This window comes from Gopherus evgoodei, chromosome 3 (assembly GCF_007399415.2).
Source record: "Gopherus evgoodei ecotype Sinaloan lineage chromosome 3, rGopEvg1_v1.p, whole genome shotgun sequence".
In the NCBI taxonomy this organism is placed as follows: domain Eukaryota; kingdom Metazoa; phylum Chordata; order Testudines; family Testudinidae; genus Gopherus; species Gopherus evgoodei.
This window is the reverse complement of record NC_044324.1, coordinates 57303819-57325395: the sequence shown is the minus strand read 5'-3', so window position 1 is coordinate 57325395 and position 21577 is coordinate 57303819. Positions and strand designations below refer to the sequence as shown.

Below are 21577 nucleotides of genomic sequence, written 5' to 3'. Positions count from 1 at the left end.
TTATAGGTGATGTTTTGTACACTGATAGTTCATAACTGCATATAGTTTTTGTTACACAGTATCTAGATTTATGTAGAAATGACTATTTGCATTGTTAAGGCATACATTGTAATTAAGTTAGGGAGAAGAAAGTTAGCAGAAGACTGAATTCTGCAATAATCTACTAGATGTGAAAATGAAAAACATCTAAAGTGAAGTAGGGACCCCTATAGGTTGTTCTCAGGAGGCTGGAAACATAGTGAATTTGCATTTGGTTTGGTATGCCCTATGGTTTTGGAGTGTGGCGATGCCCTGGTGAGCAGCTGTCCTCCCAGCCCTCTCCCTGGCTCCCTAGGCATGGATCCAGTTCCTCATGGAGCTCCCACAACAACAAGAGCTTCCATGAGGCTGGAGGAGAATGCTGAGGAGCCAGTGTCCCATGCCTGTGGAAAGTGAGAGGAGAATTTTGACTACAAATTTTATTACTCAGGTACTTTGTGGCAATCCTACTCTGTCACTTTTAGCCCAACTGTAACAAGGACAGTGACAGTGCTAAAACAAACCCCCTATACCAGAATGCATCACAGTTAAAAATAAAATATCCCAGCATTCCAAATAACATGTTATTTTTTAAAATTTAATGCAAAATGCTATGCAAATAAACATGGCCATTCACTTTATGATAATGCTTTGAAGACTGCTTGAGGCATCAAGGCGGCCTAGTGGCTTGAAACACTGGGATGTGAATCTTTAACACAATTCATCTCATCATTGCAATAACAAGATCTTTGGCACAAATAACTGCTCTGATTAATGCCTAATCAATATTTCACATGAATTCAAAAGGTGGTGTGAGTCACACCTATGTAGTATTGATGCTGAAAAACTGGAGGAGTCTGACAGAAGTACTGTATGCAACACAGATTTGTCTATTCCATTGGGCCTCTAAGTGAATTGACCATTTCATGGTTGACAATGATGTAGGAGAATGTGGACCTTTGGGAGGATATTTCTTTCCAAAAGTCCTAACGTAAGGTCAATAGTTTTGTCCCTTGTTAAAGAGGTTTTCTCCAAAAATCTCCACTCTTATTGACTTACAATGTGTCATATAGGTATCATTTTCTATTAAACTCAATTTTTTTGAATGACATTTGAAAACATTGTAATAGAAATTGGTGACTTCATTAAAAACAGGGACAGGTTTAGTATTTTTAGACCATGCCTATAGATCTAGATCTAGATCTAGATATATATATAAACTGAGAATAACAGTAATCATAATTAATAGCTCTTACATGGCATTTTTAATCAGTAGATCTCAAATTGCTTTGTGAAAGAAGTCTGTGGAGTGGGCTAAGAGGAGAAGAAACTGCATTTAGAAAGATGGTGTTTCTCCATGACATAATCCCCTCCTCAAAGACACGGGTCTTTAACAGGTAAATTAATGCAAATCCTGTCAGTATCATCTTATCCAGGTAGCAGGAGTTTCACTATCCTAGCACTAGAAAATGTAGTTGAAGCAGAGAACTTCTGACCGTGTCTTTTGGATATCCTGAGATCTGTGCAGAACTTCAGATCCACTGGTGTTGGGGGCTGAACCTTGTGGAAGTTCAAGTTTCTTACACATTTAATTCATATGAAGAGGACAAAATGGCTTTATATTAGGAAGACTAAATAATGTAGAATCGATAATAGACATATTCATCAGATTAGTGTGTTACTGATTTTGAGGATGTTAAATCTTCTGTCTTTTCTCCCCTTAACTTATTTGCCCTGTGTGGTCTGTCTCGAATGAGCAGCCTTGTTGTGCTGCTATGTAAATAAAGAGTACTTTTCTATTTTGTAAAATTTATACAAAGATGTGAAAGTATCTCCATATTGGGCAACTGTATCGGTATGAACATATATATGAAAGATAATTTTGAGATTACTGTAGTTTCTGTTACTGCAATGACAGAGCCACATATTGAAATACATTTGGGAGGCAGGCTTGCCTTTTTTTTTTTTTAAAGACTTACCAAAAGCTATGCTTCTGAAAAACAACTGAATTAAGATCTTTGCTTAAAATTGGCTTCTTGGTGCAATTGTTTAGCTTTTGCCCCATCATTCTCCGAATTAAAGCATCATCTGTATTTGGAAATAACTGTTTTGTGATTCCTGCAAAATAAAGAGATGACATTTATGAGATCTTCAGATGAAAGTGCCAAGTCAGGGAAAATATTAAGTGTATGGTCCAAGTTGCATCAATTGGGCTTATGAAATTTAAACATCCAAAAGAGACTTACCCTACTCTTTTCTGTATTTGGCCTCTTTGCTCCCCTTGCCCACTGCTCTGCCTGGTTCACCAGTTTCTAGTCTGGTTTTCTCCTTCCATATTGCCAGTCCTGCTCTTAGTTTGTTGGGCAACTCAGAAGGAAGTTCCATGACCTTGATGACTTCCTGTACTATATACTTCCTATATATACACTCTGCCTTTCTTCCTTTATCTCTGTTCTCTTCCTTGCCAATTAATCCTAATCCTACGCTCTCATCCATTCCCATGACAGCTCTTCACCACCCTTGTCTCTACTTACTTCTTCTTCTTCCATTTCTGTTCTTCCGGCTCTGTCTGCTCAGGGGCTGGCTGACTTCTGTGAATGAAGCACTCACATGACCCAGCAGGAGCGCTCTACTTCCTGCTTCCCTGAATCCCTCACCATCCTCACCTCCGCCTTTGATTTTATCTTCTTTTAACCATGTGTCCCACTATGAAATCTTCTAGCTTCTATTTTCCTGAAACTCTTTGATTGGCCAGCTTGTTCCTATCTCCTCACACATCCTAAAACATCTGACTTGCTCCTCGTTCCTTCTCGGTCTCTTATCAGTTGGTCTTGCTGTTTTGACTCCTTCCCATCTGCGTTCAGGCATATTGTTTCCCCTCACCTAACAAAATCCTCCTTTGACTCCAGGTCTCTTTCTGTAGCCTCTCCTTTATTTTTGAGCTGCTTGTTATCATATATTTTGATACTTCCCTATTTGGGGTCAGTGACTTTATAGCCTTCTTCCAAAATTCATGATTTTATGCCAGACTGTCAGGAAGATTGATCTCTCTGAGGTCCATTGATATTCAGTCCATGTACTGAGTCTGGTCTCCCCCTTGGTCATCTTCCATCCACAATCATTTCAAGAGCTGTACTACTGATACAACTCTCGGGGCTCTGCTGGATATGTCCATACTAAAATAGCCTCGCCTCCCTCAATTTGTCTGCAACTGGAGCAACTCACAATAAGCCCCTTCTAAGCTCATTTTGTTTCCTGTCACAGAGTGTTCAACCATTTGACCATCTCAACATCTTCATTTCTGTGTTGGGCATGCTTAGCTGTTGTTTTCTTCTTACATGTCTGACTACTCCTTCCGTGCTGCATTTGGTAGGTCCCCCATCGCCTCTCCTCAACATGCTGGTGATTCTTAGGGGTCTGTCCTTTGTCCTCTCCCCTCCTGGTGCTCTTCCTCCCACCCACTGACACTTGGGAAATGGATGAGGTCACCAAGACCTCTCCTCTTATCTCTGTTGATGACTCCTCAATCTACCCACCTGTCTGTCCAGGCTTTCATCTCTTCCTAGCTCTCTGATACTTCAAGAATGGCCTCATGTTTTTTAAAAACTAAACATGGAAAAGACCTAAATCTTTCCTCCTACAAACACACTTTCTCTGTCACTTTTGACAACTCCAACTTCCCTGTGTCACCTAATGCTAAAATCAAAATAAACAAACAAACTTTGGAGTTATCTTTAGCTGCTCTTTTCTTCTTCTCAACTAAAACTAGGTACTTCCCTTATCTTGTCACTCCTCCTTCTATAACACTTATGAAATTCACCCTTTCCTCTCCATATGTGCTGTCAAAATACTCCTTCATGCCATCACTCTCTCTCATCTACACTACTATAACCTCTTTCTCTCCTCCCAAATTGCTTCTCCCTACTCCAGTCTAGTCACCTCTTTGACAACTAAAATAACCTTTCTCTTCTACATTAGAACCGGGTCACTCCCTCTCTCTTTTGGCATACATTTCAAGCTCCTTTTTCTCCCTTTTAAGATGACACCCAGCTCTGCCCTGCCTACATTTCACTGCCTGTTGCTAACCATCTTGCCATCCTACACTTAAAATAAACAAGATAGGAAGAATAGTTAATCTCCTATTCCCTCTTTCACATTTGGGTCTTTGTTTTTCACGTTGCTCCTTAAACCTGAAATGAACCACCCTTTCATGGGCATCAACCATATTCTGTCTTTAAGCTCTTCTATTAATCCCTACTTTATTTGCCTTCCTTTCCATTCCTGTGCCTCACCCAATCTTACCCTCTTTCAAAATATCAGAACTTACCATGTTCACTCACTACAGAATATAGCTAGCATTACTTATATTTATATAAACTCTTGTCCTCTCTTTGCCTACCGTTTAACTACTTTAGGTGGTATTTTTAGTTTCTGTAAAGCGCCATGCAATATTACAGTGCTATATAAATGTTTAATAATAAATATTAATAATTCAAAATCCACATAATAGGAACAAAAGGTATTTTGCTTTTTACTGATTCTGCACTTTTAACAGTAATTAGATAATAAATGTGAAGAGACCAAAACAAATACAAATGCATTAGTAACATGAATATGGCAGTTTAAAGTGCAATGAAAAATAAGACACGATGCCATATCAAGTAATATAAACTAGTCATCACCTATGATTTCCTGAACTTCATTCTGATTCATTGCTGGTTTTGCTGCTTTATCCTTTGAAGAGGAGGATTTTGCACCTGTGAGGCTATGCGTGGCCATGTATTCATGTGTATAAAGGGCTTGCATCAAATCATTTATAAACTTTTGAGGCTTGCTCTTGTTACAAAGGGCAATCTGCCATTTTTCAATCTTGAACTGAAAAATACAATGGTCACAGACGTGACTGTTCCAATCCTCACAAAATACAACCAAATGTAAACATGCTTTTTAAAAAAATATATATTATTTCCAATATTTTAACATTTTCAAAAGCAGCATCTGCACCAGTGCACTCAAAACTGTGTGCCCAAGTTGTGTGCTCCTCTAATTTTGGAATTGCACATGTAAAATACATTTTGCAGATACCAGGCAGGGGCCAGATTGTGGTGCCTTACTCATGCTGGTGAACGTTTTCTCAAGCAGGCTCACCGGTTTCAATGGAACTATTCGCCTCAGTACATGCTCACCAATGTTAGTAAGAGCTCCAAAATCTGGACCTAGGCTATTAGCTATCTAACGTAGCTGCTGTTTGCATGGAGAAATCAGAGTATTTGGGCTCCCCAAAACCTGGGTTTACAACTGTAACCCATGTCAATTTAGAGGCAGAGTTAAGACCACTTAGAAAATATGGGCCTGTACGCTTATTTGGAGATGTCAGGGTAGATTTTGTACATAACAGTTGTATTTTTTAATAAAATCATCATATTTAATAGTTTTAAATGGATTTTCCCTGATTTAGGGACATGTGAAATAAAGTCCATACAATTGATCTGTACGGATTGGCATGACTCAGTACATTGAAATGTTTAATTATATTATGAATGCAAAAACTAATGGAGTTATTATTTAATTAAATCTTTACATTGATATTTTTCCTGTACAGATTCTGTGCCTGTGATCTCCTGGTAATGCTCTGTTACTATAATGGAACATCTGGGACCCAGGTCGCTCCATCCAAAATCAGAGTAACTCCAATTAAGTTCTGGCCAATCTCTTTAACATGGGCAGAAAGACACTCTTCTCCCTTTGTTTATTTATTTATTATTTAAAAAAGAAAGAGTTAGACCTTCTTTCATAACTTTAAGGTAATATTTTCCTCTCAGCTCTTTGAAGTTAATCAAAGTCCCCCCTCCACAGCCAAGCATAGGATTTATTCCCTGAATTGAAAAGCATTTCATACTGGTCCATGCTCTGTCTTCACCCACAGACATGAAAATCTACTGAAGTCAGGGGAGTTGCAAAATTGTACCTGAAGGTGCACTGTGATTCACTGTGTCTAATGGGAAACCTCTCACACACAAAAGGATAATGATTATTTATTCATAAATTCCTTAACTATCCTAATTACTGTCTGATAATAAAATTATCATTACTGAGGTTTACTTTTCTTTACATCAGGGGTAGGCAACCTATGGCATGCCTGCCAAAGGCGGCATGTGAGCTGATTTTCAGGGGCACTCAGACTGCCTGGATCCTGGCCACCGGTCTCGGGGGCTCTGCATTTTAATTTAATTTTAAATGAAGCTTCTTAAACATTTTAAAAAACCTTATTTACTTTACATACAACAATAGTTTAGTTATATATTATCGACTTATAGAAAGAGACCTTCTAAAAACTTTAAAATGTATTTCTGGCACGCAAAACCTTAAATCAGAGTGAAATAAATGAAGACTTGGCACACCACTTCTGAAAGGTTGCCAACTCCTGCTTTATATAGTCTCAAACGTTGCAATATATCAACTTTTATTTAACTCTTATTGCTGAAATAAGCTTTCAGCTAACCTGTTTCTCAGGCTGTTGCTCCTCTTCCTCCATGTTCAATGCTATCGGTGAATTGGAGTTACTGTGGATAGTTGCATATGAATCTGATAAAGAACTGTTTGATGCTTTCCAGACAGTGTGTGAATGAATACTGGAGGCAGATGTGGTCACTCCCCCCTTGAGCAGGGCCTCAGCCATACCTACCAGTTCCTCAAAATGTGTGACTGCCTGTGGCAACACTGAAATTGGAAAGAGTGATCACTAAGAATAGCCACTGATGCTACTAAACTTTGGTTTAGTTTCATGTATGCAGGTATTTGTAACCAAACTCCTGTCACAGTTGTAAAAAGAACAGGAGTTGCAGTCTCCTTTTAGACAAACCCCAGCAATCAGCAGAGATATCATTAGAACGGTGTTTTCTTTTTTTGAACTCCTTCCATGTCACCAAATAAACCCCATAATGGAGATCACGCTTCCAATATAAGCAGCGTGCTAGCTCTCTGCAGATTGATAAAAGGAGCCATTGTTAACACATGCCCACTGTAAAGCTGATCTGGCTGTTTTTCATGTCTTTCTCTTATACTACTTTCTCAAAATAGGTACAGCACTACAAGATTAAAGAGTCTGGGCCAAATTCAGAATAGCTAGAAGCAGGTCCAATTCTATTCACTTGAATGGAGGTATGTCTGGCTGCATTTGACCTTTTATTTCTTGCTATAAGAAATCCTTTAAAATGGCCCCTTATTTGGTCAACATATTATTTACACAGATGAGCTTTTCTGGAGTGAGTCCATTACAAAGATTACATTCAGCGGAGTGGCAAAGCATGATCCAATGAAACACTATAAGAGATAAAGAGGAAGCAAAAAGCACAGTAATTAAACTAATAGAAATTATACAGCAAGGGGGGAAATATGAGCACTCAAGAGGAAGGTAGAAATAGACCTAGCGATTTAAATAAAATGGACCGATATGAACAATCTTTTACCGGACCAACTTCTGTTGGAGAGCGAGTAAGCTCTTTCTGGGTAAGCTCAAAACTTGTCTCTCTCACCAACAGAAGTTGGTCCAATAAAAGATATTACCTCACCTACTTTGTCTCTCTACTATCCTGGAACCAAAACAGCTACACCACCGCTGTATACAGATATTAACAATATCAGATTCAACCTGAAAAAATCGTACTGATACATTTAGAGAAAAACAATCCAGAACGCAAAGGTAAAATGGGTGAGGGAAGACTGAAACAAATTAACAATGAGAGAGGACTACGTAGACAGTGAACTGAACATGTGCTTGCAACAGCATATGGTGACCAAGGGGAAAAAAAAACGTTATACTGGGTTATATATATGGTGGCAGGTGACAAACCCTACTTAAGCAGCATTTGTTCATTTACATTTTGAATGCTGCATATAGTTTTGGCTCACATATTAAGAAAACAACAATGAATTGGAGCGGGATCCGGAGAAGACCAACTAAAGTGATTAAAGTTAAAAGAGCGAAATGAGTATAAATTAGGTAAAAGATTTCAAGGCATCACCTAGAAATAACTGATGGTTTTCAAATGGAAGAAATTATCTGGTTCAAGGATGAATAATTAGAACTGAAGGGATAGAACTAAGCAGGGGAAATTTTAGAATATCAAAAATTGCCAAACAATAACGTCAGTTAGACTTTGATCAGTGGAGTCCCAGTTGCTGGAGTTATTCAGACTTGACCTACAGTTATACAAGGCACATGGAAATGTTCTATGAGGAACAATCTGGCTGATTTAACAGATTTTTTTCCATCTTTAAACTCAGTGATCTCATGGTCTCTTTTTAAATTGATTTAATCTATGGGCTAACTGGAATTAAATGCTGTAGTTATGCAGAAATGACTTTTTTTTTAATTAATTTGGAGCTAGATCTTGACAGGTGCTTGAGCACTCACAATTCCCAAGTAAGTGTCCTCACAACAATCAGGACTTTATGTGCTTTCAGCTCTCCTTTTTATCAAAAAGTGTCCATTGTTTCATGTTCTCTATGTATATATATATATCTTCCTACTGTATTTTCCACTGCATGCATCCAATGAAGTGGGTTTTAGCCCATGAAAGCTTATGCTCAAATAAATTTGTAAGTCTCTAAGGTGCCACAAGTACTCCTCATTCTTTTTGCTGATACAGACTAACATGGCTAGCACTCTGAAACCCATTTTCCCAAAGTTTACCTTGAAGCATGACCAGTGACTGCCGTAGGCGACAGTTTTCTCTCATACTGTCTGTCAGTTTCCTTTTCAGACTTTTTATTTTGGCACATAGTTCCACTTTGGATAACTGAAACAAGGGCTCATCATCATCACTGCTGCTTTCACTGTACAGAAACGCATTTCCAGAATATGGTTCTCTCTGAAAAAATAAATAAATTGGGCTATAGAGCAACAACAGAAAATAAAAGTATCTACTATTAAACTCTTTGGCTAAAGGAGTCTATTCTATTTACAAAGACACACAAAGTATAAATATGAGTTCACTTTAATAATCAACTTAACTAACATTGATATTGTAATTCAATCTACAACCAAACTGGTTGACTACAATATTAACAATACTTAGCTCTAATACACTACTTTGTATGTCTCCAGCACTATATGATTATTTACTAAGATAGCATCTTTCAGCGGCACTAAATTCACTTACAATTTTAAATAAATTTCTTTTTAAATGTGAACCTCAGCTTTGTTGTGCTTCACAGCTGCAAATTACTGATGACAAGATGTTGTACCTTTTTGTTAATTAAAGATGTTTCAAGTTGACTCAGGATGTTGGCGGAGGCAGAGGCCTGTAATGATTTCTTTCTTTTTATACTCTTCATCATTTTCCCCTGAAAACAACCGCATAATACATTTGTGCTCACACAGTGCTTTCTGTCAGAAGATCTCATTGTACACTACAAACATTTATTCATTTTGGCCTTACTGTGTCCTTTGAATAGAAAAAAAAAGTCTATATCTCTTGTCAGTTCTGAGATCTATGAGTTCTCCTGAGTCCATGGCAGACGTCAGAAGCCATGACCCTTTCCCACTTTATGGTGTTGTCAGACCCCTCTCATATTGGGGATGATGCAGTGCAGCTGCATGACATCCAAAGCTGTGAAGATTCTACATACGTTTTCTCCTTCTGCAACTTCTGATAAGGACAGAGGGAAGATTTGGACCCGTGTTATCAATTACCCCAACATGTCATTGAGCTAAGGCATGTGAAGCCTACCTTTGTCCCCACTGTCAACATACACATACTGTGTACCCAGAAAAATCAGTAACAATGAACTGGAACATTATACTAAGGCACAAAAGTAACAGGTTCACACCTGGGAAAACAACAGAGACTGAAAACCCACCTGCCCTTTGTCCAGGTCACTATCTTCACTCTCTGAGAATATCATCTCAATCCTCTTCCTCTTGCCTTTTCCAACAACTTGTATTTTTGTAATATCATCTGCCTGCAATATCTTTTGCATCATCTCAACTAGCTCTTGAGGGTCATCTGAAGTGGAGGAAAGAGAAGTCCAAGCAAATTATACTATTCTGCTAGTCATCTAGTGACATCTGAAATTAAATTCTTATAAATGGGCTGCTTTGGAGATGGACTCACCACTCATGTACACTACTTTTACTAAATGTTTCTCTGTCTTCCTTTCTCCCACAGGCCAGTTAACTAGCACCTGCTCATTTGGTTTCAGGAGTCCTTCTAGTTCACTGCCGTCATTGGGAAGATCCTGAATCCATGAAGTCTCTCCGATTTGTAGTGAATTATCATTTACAAAATCGAACAGCGTGAACTTTTTCATTTTTAAGGGATTTTCTTGTCACACAGCCACAGCCTGAAGAATTTCATAGGAAAAATAATTATTTCATCATGTCACTAGTGTACATGAAGCTTTACAAACAGATTTAAAAAAAAAATCCAACCCTCTCCTCCTTGGATTTTACAATCTGTCAGCCTCTCTGTGTGAAAATAACCTGTATAGAGGAACAGAAAACTAACCAAGTCTCCTGCGAAATCTTCCTTCAAAAGGGGAGAGGGGAAGAGTTTGCCCAGCATACATACAGCCACAGAAGTGGAAAGAGATTTGGTCTCAATGTGCAGCAGCAATCAAAAAAGCGAACAGAATGTTAGGAACCACTAGGAAAGAGATAAATAATGAGACAGAAAATATCATATTGCCTCTATATAAATCCATGGTATGGCTGCATCTTGAATTCTGCGTGCAGATGTGGTCGCCTAATCTCAAAAAGATATATTAGAAATGGAAAAGGTTCAGAAAAGGGCAACAAAAAAATTATTAGGGGTATGGAACGGCTTCCGTAAGAAGAGAGATTAATAAGACTGGGACTTTCCAGCTTGGAAAAGAGACGACTAAGGGGGGATATGATAGAGGTCTATAAAATCATGATTGTATGGAGAATGTATATAAGGAAGTGTTATTTACTCCTTCTCATAACACAAGAACTAGGGGCCACCAAATGAAATTAATAGACAGCAGGTTTGAAACAAACAAAAGGAAGTATTTCTTCACACAATGCACAGTCAATCTGTGGAACTCTTTGCCAGAGGATGTTTTGAAGGCCAAGACTATAACAGAGTTCAAAAAAGAACTAGGTAAGTTCATGGAGGATAGGTCCATCAATGGCTATTAGCTGTGATGGGCAGGAATGGAGTCCCTAGCCTCTGTTTGCCAGAAGCTGGGAATGAGTGACAGGGAATGGATCACTTGATGCTTACCTGTTCATTCCCTCTGGGGCACCTGGCATTGGCTGCTGTTGGAAGACAGGATACTGGGCTAGAAGGACCTTTGGTCTGACCCAGTATGGCAGTTCTTATGTTCTCCAAACCTATACCCTACAGGGGATCCACTGAAGAAAAGGGGCATTCACACAGAGGGTCTCTGCCTCCACACTACTACCTTGTCTCCTTATCTGTCTGCTGGCCCCTGACCACTATGCCTGGAGTTTGCCTCACCTTATAGGGTCCTGAATGCAGAGGTAAAACCTCTGTGAGATAATATAGACTCCAAAGGCTTAAAGGTACAAAGATGATAAAAACTTCAGACAATAGTTTACCCTTGCAACTTGAGGTATACGTATTGTGTATGCTATTTAAAGCGATGTATGACTAAAAAGACTATTAGTCATACTATGGGCACCAAGATGTACAGTACACTTAGTCATATAGGAGCAACCCAGAACACCAAGGATAAATGACTGGATGGAGTCTGACACATTCTGGCAATGGAAAAGTTGACATATATATGAAATGACAATCTCAGGACTATTAGACAGTTGGGCTGCCTTTTATGAACTAGATTAAAGGCTATAAGGAGAACACAGAACCAACATTTATATCCCCCCCTTTCTTTTACATTAGACTCTTAAAACAAAGGAAGGAAAGGACTATTTTAATTCTCTTGGCAGTACTGAAAATTCATGGGTAGGGGGAAGAGAAGGAACAAAATGCAAACTGGAGTAGTTTATATTTTAGTTTGTTTTATTAAAAACAATGCAACATCATTCAAAGGGGAGCAGATTATTGTGAGATGGATTACTACAAATATAAGTCAGTTCATATAGATGTATTACTTTCTGAAAATATTTTCTACTTTTAAATGGTCATTAGAATTTTTAGAAATAGCTCTGGGATTTTGCCAAACTTTATTCTTCTCATGAACACATATATGGATCCATCTATCAGTTCAGGGAGGTACATCAGTTTTGCAGAGCTGCAAACCAGTGACTGTATGAAGGCCCAAATGTGATAACTGAGTGATTTGTTTGATCTCATTCTGTGTAAAGGTGATCTGATGGTGTATGCATGGGCTGTCATGTAGTTAACCAGGAGCTGAAAAGGAGCACAATTGTTTGAGGCTATTATGCCAGAGTGAGAAGGTCTGGCTCAATGCTCTAAAAGGCAATTCACCCCATACGGAGGGCTAGCACAAGGCCTAAAACCATGGAAATGCTTCAGAAGAACTGGCCCTCTGCACAGGGATACATTTTGTCCTCTTAATTTTCAAAAGACCAAATACACGCCTCTCAAAAGGCTTAATGATATGATGCTCTAGTGTAGGGGTCGGCAACCTCTGGCACGCAGCTCGCCAGGGTAAGCACACTGGTAGGATGAGTCAGTTTGTTTACCTGCTGCGTCGGCAGGTTCGGCGGACCGTGGCTCCCACTGGCTGCGGTTTGCTATCCCAGGCCACTGGAGGCAGCGGAAAGCAGCACGGGCCAAGGGACACCAGTGGGAGCTATGATTAGCCGAACCTGCTGACGTGGCAGGTAAACAAACTGGCCTAGCCCTCCAGGGTGCCTACGCTGGTGAGCCGCGTCCCAGAGGTTGCCAACTCCTGCTTTAGTGATAGCTACTAGGCTGAGAAAGAAATTACCATTAAAAAAATGGAATAAGAATTATCATTAGTACTCTCCATGAAGAGTTTGTTGGGTATGATATGAGTAGCATTGTGTAGGACTGAGCTGTACTTCTATTTTACATTTTTTCAGGGAAGTGCAATTTCATGAGATTACATTTTCTTTAATATGAATGCAAAATACTCTACTAGGAAGGAACAGTCAACTGCACACACAAAAATGGGAAATGGCTGCCTCGCAGGGAGTACTGCAGAAAAGGATCTCGGAGTCATAGTGGATCACAAGCTATATATGAGTCAACGGTGTAACACTGTTGCAAAAAAAGCAAACATCATTCTGGGATGTATCAGCAAGAATGTTGTCAGCAAGACACAAGAAGTAATTCTTTCACTCTACTCTGCATGATAAGGCCTCAGCTGGAGCACTGTGTTCAGTTCTGGGAGCCACATTTCAGGAAAGATCTGGACATATTGGAGAAAGTCCAGAGGAGAGCAACAAAAATGATTAAAGGTCTAGAAAACATGACCTATGAGGGAAGACTGAAAAAAATTGGAGAAGTCTGGAGAAGAGAAGACAGAGGGAGAAAGATAGTTTTCAAGTACATAAAAGGTTGTTTTAAGGAGGAGGATAAAAAATTGTTCTCCTTAACCTCTGAAGATAGGACAAGAAGCAATGGGGTTAAATTGCAGCAAGGGAGGTTTAGGTTGGACATTAGGAAAAAAATTCCCCATTGTCAGGATTTGTTAAGCACTGGAACAAATTGCCTAGGGAGCTTATGGAATCTCTGTCATTGGAGGATTTTAAGAACAGATAAAACACTTGTCAGGAATGGTCTCGTTATCAGTTAGTCTTGCCTTGAGAGAAGGGGACTGGCCTAGATGACTTATTGAGGTCCCTTCCAGTCCTATACTTCTGTGATTCTCAGAACAACTAGAAAGCCCCAGATGATCTGAAAACACCCAAAACTTTACACGTAATGTCTGGGGAAAAGGAATCCACAAGTCATGAATCACTAGGAGCCTGATTCTGCTGCTCTTACACATGCTGAGTCCAGGTCTGTCGCATCTTAGGCGCCTTTAACATGTGTGATTTCAGGTTTAGGCGGTCAGCAAAAACAAGAAAAAAACAAAGAGAAAAATAACAATTTAAATACTGTTTCTGTAGTGCGGGTGATTCCGCCCACCATTACACTCAATGTAATTTTGACTATATGCGATTTTCGCTTTACACGTTGACTGCGGAACGTAACCCCAGCGTAAGATGAGACATACCTGTAGTTCTTTAATCCACAAGAAGGAATCACTCAGCATTGGTGTAGGTGGCAGAATTGAGCCCTAAGGTTGTGTTCCTGCTCCCAGTGAAGTTTTGCCACTGACCTCAATAGGAACAGATGATATCCAAAATTCACACTAAAATCAGGCCAATGGAATAGAAATTTGGCCAAAGTGAGATATCCAAAGTGCAGGGTTTAAAAGAGGTCTGAGAACATATGCATGCTCTGACAAACCCACTCTGCCTGACAGGGATAATTAGAGCCTTATCACAGCAGTCACAGACTCTGTAATTTATCATTGTTTTTAAAAAATCTGAGACTTTTGAGGATTTTTGCATGTGGTGGGTGGATGTGATAGTAAACAACTGAACCTATTTCACTGAGAGCCTGACAACTTAAAAGCATGGGACTCTGCCAGAAATTAGAAAATAATATTCAGGGCTAGTGATTTGTCACACAGTCATGGATTGCATGACTTCTCTGATTTTAGGGGGAGAAGTCACAGAGCTTTCAGGGTGTGCTGTGCTGTGCTGCTGCTCCTGCTGCTTTTGCAGAGGTTGAGGCAAGAAAGCAGTGCTTAAGAGGTGGCAGAGGCTCTCTAGTATCCACTTCTCGAATCAGCACGCATCCAGCTGTTTTAAATATATTAGACATGAAATGGTTTAAATCGATTTTATTTCAACATAAAGAACACTGAGTAAAATAACACAAACTTCGATTTCTTTGGTATTTTTCTCCCCCCCTCTCCCCGATCTCTTCACACAATTTACTGTGACAAGCTAGAGACCCTCAGGGATAAATACCTACCTGTCTGTTGGCATCTTCTTGAGAAAGTAATTAAAGTGGTTGGAAAGGTAGAACAAAATGTCTGTAATGAAGAAAAGAAAAAGTCCAAGATCCTACACCTATAGAAGGAAAAGGCAGGGCAGTCTTGCAGTTCTTTCACAGGCAAAACTCTCACTGGAGTCAGTAAAAACAATGAGGAGTTCGGTGGCACCTTAAAGGCTAACAGATTTATTTAGGCATAAGCTTTCATGGATAAAAAAATCCCACTTCTTCAGATGGAGTCAGTGTGCGTCTTGCTTGAGTAAGGACTGGATGATAGGATGCAACATCTCCTGGAGATGATGCATCCTATCTGACAAAAAAGATCACCACAAATGTAAAACAAATGTGTACACACCCTGGTTAGGGACACTTGTTGTTGCTTGGGCAGAACAAGAAAGAATCATAGTAAAAACTACTAAATTTTTAAATTTTAAAAAAATGCTGAAATGTGACATTTTGACAATTTATAAACTTTTTTCGTCAAAACCTTTTCAAAATGGGAAATGTGTTGAAACAGATCTTTTCCAGAAAACAGTTTTACTTTCAATGAATCAGCATTATCCAATGAAAAAATGTTTGGTCAATAAACTTCAACCAGCTCAACTCATAAGCCTGCATTGTAGAAGAGGGCAGCTTTATAATCTGTTCCAGCCTCCAGTAGCTCCACTGGTATAGGACTCCAGGGAGAGGCTATCTATGCATCTCCCAGCTGCCTTAGATCAGTGGTTCTCAAACTTTGGTATTGGTGACCCCTTTCACACAGCAAGCCTCTGAGTGCGACCTCCCCCCCTTATAAATTAAAAACACATTTTTTTATATTTAACACTACAGGCAGTCCTCAACATATTTGAGTTACGACCAACAGCACTTACAATGTTTAGAAATTGTCATCGTGTTTTGACTTTACAACGTTGGTTTCGACTTTACAATGCTCGATCTGACATTGTTCCTCTGTGAAATTCGAGTTATGACATTTTCAACTTAAGACACGATTTTCAGGAACCAATTGTATCATAAGTCCAAGGACTCCCTGTACAGGTGAAGTGGGATTTGGGAGCAGAGCCTGACAGCTTGCGATCCCCACGTAATAACCTCATGACCCTGTGAGGGGTTATGACCGCTGCCTTAGACTGTCCCATCCTGACAGGGTCTTGGCCACTTTTAAAGCTGTACCAGCCAAGTCCAGTGCCACCATTCCTGCTGGACTTTCTGCTTTTGGAGCTTGGAGTTCAGAATCTACCAGTGTAGAATGAATCTGGTCTTGTGTTGTCAATTTTTTTTTCTCTGCTTTGGGAGGCAGATTGAGAGTTTTGGTGGATTAAATCATTTTAACTGGAAGAGATGTAATTGTTCACTAATATTACAGTGTGCAGTTACTAACTACAGAAGGGGGTTGTGTACCATTTATTAAAAAACACACTTGCATGCTTTTGTAAGCAAGTTACTTTACAACTGCCAGATTCTCCATCTGAAAACACAAGCTACCCATTTCATAACTACTGTACCTTAAAGTTACTGTTTACTTCTCTTGAGAGACCCTAATCTATCCCTAGTTTCTCTGAAATCAGATAGCCTGTAGAATTAAAAAAAAGGTGGAATCTGCCATTTACATGCAGCGTAGAGGAAACATATATTAAATGGATCCCTAATTTTTGCAGACATGCTCACATCTCACATACTAAACAGACATCAAATATACAATTTTGCACATACAATACTGTTACTAAGTAACCAAGAAAGCCAGAATAAGAAAAATAAACACAAAGGTCTTTGTAAAGATATCTCCCTCCCTGTGGCTGACACAGTCTGTTCCAGTTCCATGCAGCAGGAAAGCTGGCAGATACCACGATGAGATCACTAATTCGCTTTCCTCTCAGTAAATGTAACGTAAAGTATTACAAATTTACAACGTGATTTTAGCCACTCATTGAGTCTGAGTCTGTTCTCACTGAAGTCAGCGAGAGCTTTGCTACTGATTTCAACAGAAACAAGATCAAGCCCACAATATACAATCCTATACTGTATACCCGTTTCCTATCCTCCCAGGATTAATGCCTACATAGAAAAGATTAAACTCATAGTATTGTAGTGAAACATGATAATTCTGAAATTTATATATACTACCATTGTTAACATTTTATATTGACCACCTTCTGGGTCCAGCCTTTAATAATCCCAATTCTCACTGGAAAGTCCCTCCGCTAACCAGCTACCAGCAGGAGGGTAGAGAGCTGGGTCTGCTGCAGCCAAAACCACTTCACTCCACACTAGGAAACCAGTCCTATTTACAGAGTTTGGTCTCCACTGCTTTTTAAACTGAATTTCCCAAGAAAATTAAAGATATGGGTGCAAAATATCTTGGACTAAAGTAGAAACTCAAGAGAATTTAAATGGCCTCATAACAAGTTTATAATTAAAAATAAGGCCTTATTTAACCATTTTATTTTTCCAGTTCTATGGTCTAATTCTATTCCCACTGAAGTCAGTGTGAAATTTATCATTCACTTCAGAGGGAGAAGAATTAGGCCTTCAGTGAGGAATGCAGAAGTGCTGTTATTGCTCAAGAGCTTTATAGAGTGATATCATAGTTATTTTATGGGAAAGAATGATTTATGTAGAAGCAAAAAACCACAGCTCTAAGGCAAGGTTTACGGGGCCAACACTTCCCAGAAACAACAGAGATATTTTGTTATGCATTTAGCTGGAAAATTAGGGGAAAATCTATCAGAATTGGAAGGGACCTCAGGAGGTCATCTAGTCCAACCCCCTGCTCAAAGCAGGACCAATCCTGAGACAGATTTTTACCCTAATTCCCTAAATGGCCCCCTCAAGGATTGAACTCACAATCCTTGATTTAGCAGGCTAACGCTCAAACCACTGAGCTATCGCTGCAGAACTTTATAGATTCTGTAGATACATGTAAAATTACCCCATGTCCACTAGCAGGGGGTATGCCAGTGAAGCAAATTTTCAGACCAACGTGTGAGGGAATTTAGCTACACAATTCTTACTATCAGTATCTATCAACTGTACTTCTCCATAACTGAATTATAATGGATGGTGTGGTATAACTGCCTGTGAAACATTTTGAGATACTTCTGTGTGAACTGATGTTACTCATAGTAAGCCATATGATCTTATTTACACAGGTAGTCTCACTGATTTCAAAGTCACATTGGCATTTGAAGTCTGAAGGACTATCAGTAGGCAGGGTTTAGCCTATACCTTTTCCTGTGTGTCAAAAATCTTGATTCTGTGAGGTGATTATTTTTCATTGCAGTTTCCTGCATGCTGTGAGCTTCAGCAACCTAGAAATACCTTGACAGCTTGACATGTTAATAATTCCTAAATATACCAATGTCCACCATAAGAACAATTCTGTTTTTAATTATAAGGTTGAAGTATTTTCTTTGAAAATGCTTTAGTTCCTGCACCAAACCATCTACCTTCTTTTGTAATCCTGAGAAATGACAAAGGAAAAATAATGGATTTACTAAGAACTATTTAATAGCTCAAGGATTATAATATTATTTTAAAATTAGTAATTCATTTAGCTAACAGCTCAATATGTTGTGCAGACTCCAAAGATTGGGGAGATGCCTTTACTGAACTCAGTGGTTTACTTTCATTAGTTGACTTTCAAAGAAACGATCAAGCAAGACTACAAAGAAAGAGATGTGGTACATTATCTTAATTCTGCATATTGGATAAATATCTTAAATAAATAGATATCTGACAGCTCTGTAATGGTATGTCTACAGTCACGTCTACAAGTTCAACTTGTATTTACTCAGGCACAAATTGACAAGGCCATCACAAATACCATGTGCCAATGGGTACAGACTGGCAGCTAGAGTAACATTATGAATAGGAGTATGCAAATGTTCCTTCCAAAGTTCTTCCAGTGGAAGGACAATGTCATCAAGAGAAGTTTTACCATAGACAAAATCAGGAACAAGATATAAACTTAGCACTTGCTCTGAGAAATGGCCAAACAGTCAAGAGACATTTCTCTAAACCACTTGTTTTAGAATTTGTTCTGGAAAGATGAATAAAAGGCTGAAGAAAACATCAAAACATCTTTCCATAACTTACTGACTTTAAAATTTGGCTGGTCAGAAGAACCTATGACCAGCCTTTCTGAGGGAGTTCAAAGCTGGTTCAGACTAAATACAGTACTTACCTCCATCCTTCATACCCCACTACATAATAAAGGTGCTCAAATACTATGGTGATGACTGCAATACAAGAACATATATAGAAAGAACATTCTAAATGTCCCAAACCTGTTTTTACATGACAACAGAAGCTATCTATTTTGCTGAGTGACTCTATTTTAAAGCATTATTAACAATGACATACACCCTTCAATTATAAGAGCACTGCAGAAAAATAGGGGCTAGCGTATTCAAGGCTGCGCTCATGTCAATATCAACAGTCCAATGGCATTTTGACTGCCGACACACATGCGTTATTTTTTGGCTTCCCTTGGTAAGTGATTATACATTTAGAAGGGCTGCCTGGTTAATACTTCAAGTGCCTTCTCTTCTACTCCAAATCCCCTGTCCAAAAGTCTCTTCATGGCACAATACCAGCAGTAGGGGATAGGCTTGATCACCACCAGTTAACTAAACAAAAAATATTCTGTCTCAGTACCCAGAAGTAGCAAACCAGTCTTTTTACATGGATCCAACCCAATAAAATATAACATACAAGTGGTTACACTTTTGTTTTGCGTGACCAGAATCCTGTGGTGCATAAATGGAGCAGATGCAGCAAAGATCCATCAGCTGGTACCTAGCTACACTAAGTAAATGCACAGAAGGAAATCATTGTAACTTGATGGAACATAAAGGACCCATATTCTGGAAAGTGTCACTGTAACAGGGTGGCTTGCCTTCAAGGGCTGGAGGGCCTAGGCCTACCAACCCTGATTACAGTGGAGTCACACCTGGCTGTAAGAGCAGAAGAAAGCTACAGTGAAGAAGCTACAGAGTGAGAGAGAAAGAGAAGATGCAGAGAAGGGGATTTTTGTGAGAGTTTTTGAGATTGCCAGAGGCGGGAGGCATGGCAGTATGCTATGGAAGACACACTTAGGACAGAGATCAAGACCGGTAGTGTAATTCCTTTGTTGTTTTCAATTGTGTGTTGCTGTATTGGGAACATGAATAAGGAATAAAAGTCTATCCAGAAGGGCCTAGAGACTGAAGCCTGGCCAAGAGTGGCTGTGAAACTGTTTGATGGGCATGTAATGGGACAGACTCATTACATGGGAGAAATTGTTAGCAAAGTACTGAAATGACATCTCTGGTCTCAGGCGGTACTGAGTAAATGGCAACCCTCTACAACTAGTGTAGCTGGCAAGAATCCCAACTCCCCTCCCACCAAAAGGGAAGTGGAAACTGAAGGGGTCACAATAAAAAAAAAAAAAAAGATGAAGGACACTGTCCCATTATTCGCAGAACAGAACCAAAAGACTCAGATCCTGCTGTTGACTTTTGCCAAGTGAACAAAAGCAGTAGGAGGTACAGTTTGTCACCCAGCAGCAGTGGCAGGAGTCTCAATGCAGTTTAAAAGCTGGCATCAGTGGCAGAAGCAGTGGAAGAGGCAGAGGCCTACTTGGAGGCTGAGGGCCAGACCAGGACAACTCAAATTTGGGGGAAAGGCCAGTAGTGGGGATACTGTGACTATGAGAAAACCTAGAGCAGGCAGGTAGAAGTTAAGCCTAGCCCAGACCATAGTGCTTTAGAAGAGTGATCAACAGCTCACCTGCTCTTGCCGATTGGTAGCAATTCCACAGGGAATGGTAAATAGACCCAAGTAATGTGTTTTCAGTGATGGAAATTGGGACACTGTCAGAGGAACTGTCCTCTTGTGTAAAGTGACTTTGAGGGGAGGATGTTTTAGCCATGTAGGGAGGCTGGGATCCCCTCCTAAGAGACCGTCTCGTCCGAGGAGGCAGAAGAGCCCTTCCGAGGTGTATTTTCCATGTGGAATAGGTGGTCATAAACAGAATACTTACTCTTTTGAAGTCTGGGACCATGGTGATGTGGGATGTCAGCCTGAGGAGTGCAAGACAGAATGAATCTTGTTAAAAATGAGACATAGTACCCAGGACAGTCTGGCAAATGTCAGTATCATGTAAAATTTGTTAGCTGGATTTTATAAACCCCGTGTATCTGAAAAGGGACAGTAAAACAAAGGGGTTCTGGCTTACCCTATAGGTACAGGAGAGTTTAAGGCCAGATCACCTAAGGAGAAAGGGTTTGTGACAGATGCAACAGTTAGTTAGGTATGCCCCAGACAGAGAAGAGTCCTGGGAAGCAGGTACTGGGTCAGTGGAAAAGTGGGAGTCCAAACTGTGATCCAAGGGGTTGATGTTGGGACTCAGACAACATCCTGTGGGGAGCTGGTAGGCACCAAAATGGTGGGGGTTGGGGAAACAAGGAATGTGTGGATAGTTCAAACTCTCTCAGGGGACATGAGAGCAGTTAGTTGAGGAGCATGAGGAGCATCAGGAGACCCTAGAAAAAAAGAGATTGCCTGTGTATTATGGTGAGCAAACCGGA

The 21577-nt window shown here is 39.7% G+C and overlaps 1 protein-coding gene across 5 annotated transcripts in view; it reads right to left on the bottom strand.

Moving 5' to 3' along the window:
* Positions 1-21577, bottom strand: part of BEND6 (BEN domain containing 6) — a 37766-nt gene that overhangs the window by 9511 nt on the left and 6678 nt on the right. For 3 of the 5 annotated variants that reach the window (XM_030555646.1, XM_030555649.1, XM_030555648.1), the window contains exons 2-8: positions 10137-10365; positions 9883-10028; positions 9268-9366; positions 8714-8891; positions 6521-6738; positions 4701-4893; positions 1998-2136 (exon numbers count right to left, since the gene is read on the bottom strand). In XM_030555646.1, coding sequence (XP_030411506.1) covers positions 1998-2136; positions 4701-4893; positions 6521-6738; positions 8714-8891; positions 9268-9366; positions 9883-10028; positions 10137-10332 — 1169 coding nt within the window. In that variant the 5' untranslated portion in view covers positions 10333-10365. Of the gene's footprint in view, positions 1-1997; positions 2137-4700; positions 4894-6520; positions 6739-8713; positions 8892-9267; positions 9367-9882; positions 10029-10136; positions 10676-21577 lie in introns of those variants that run through there. The other 2 variants (XM_030555647.1, XM_030555650.1) reach the window with 2 other exon arrangements.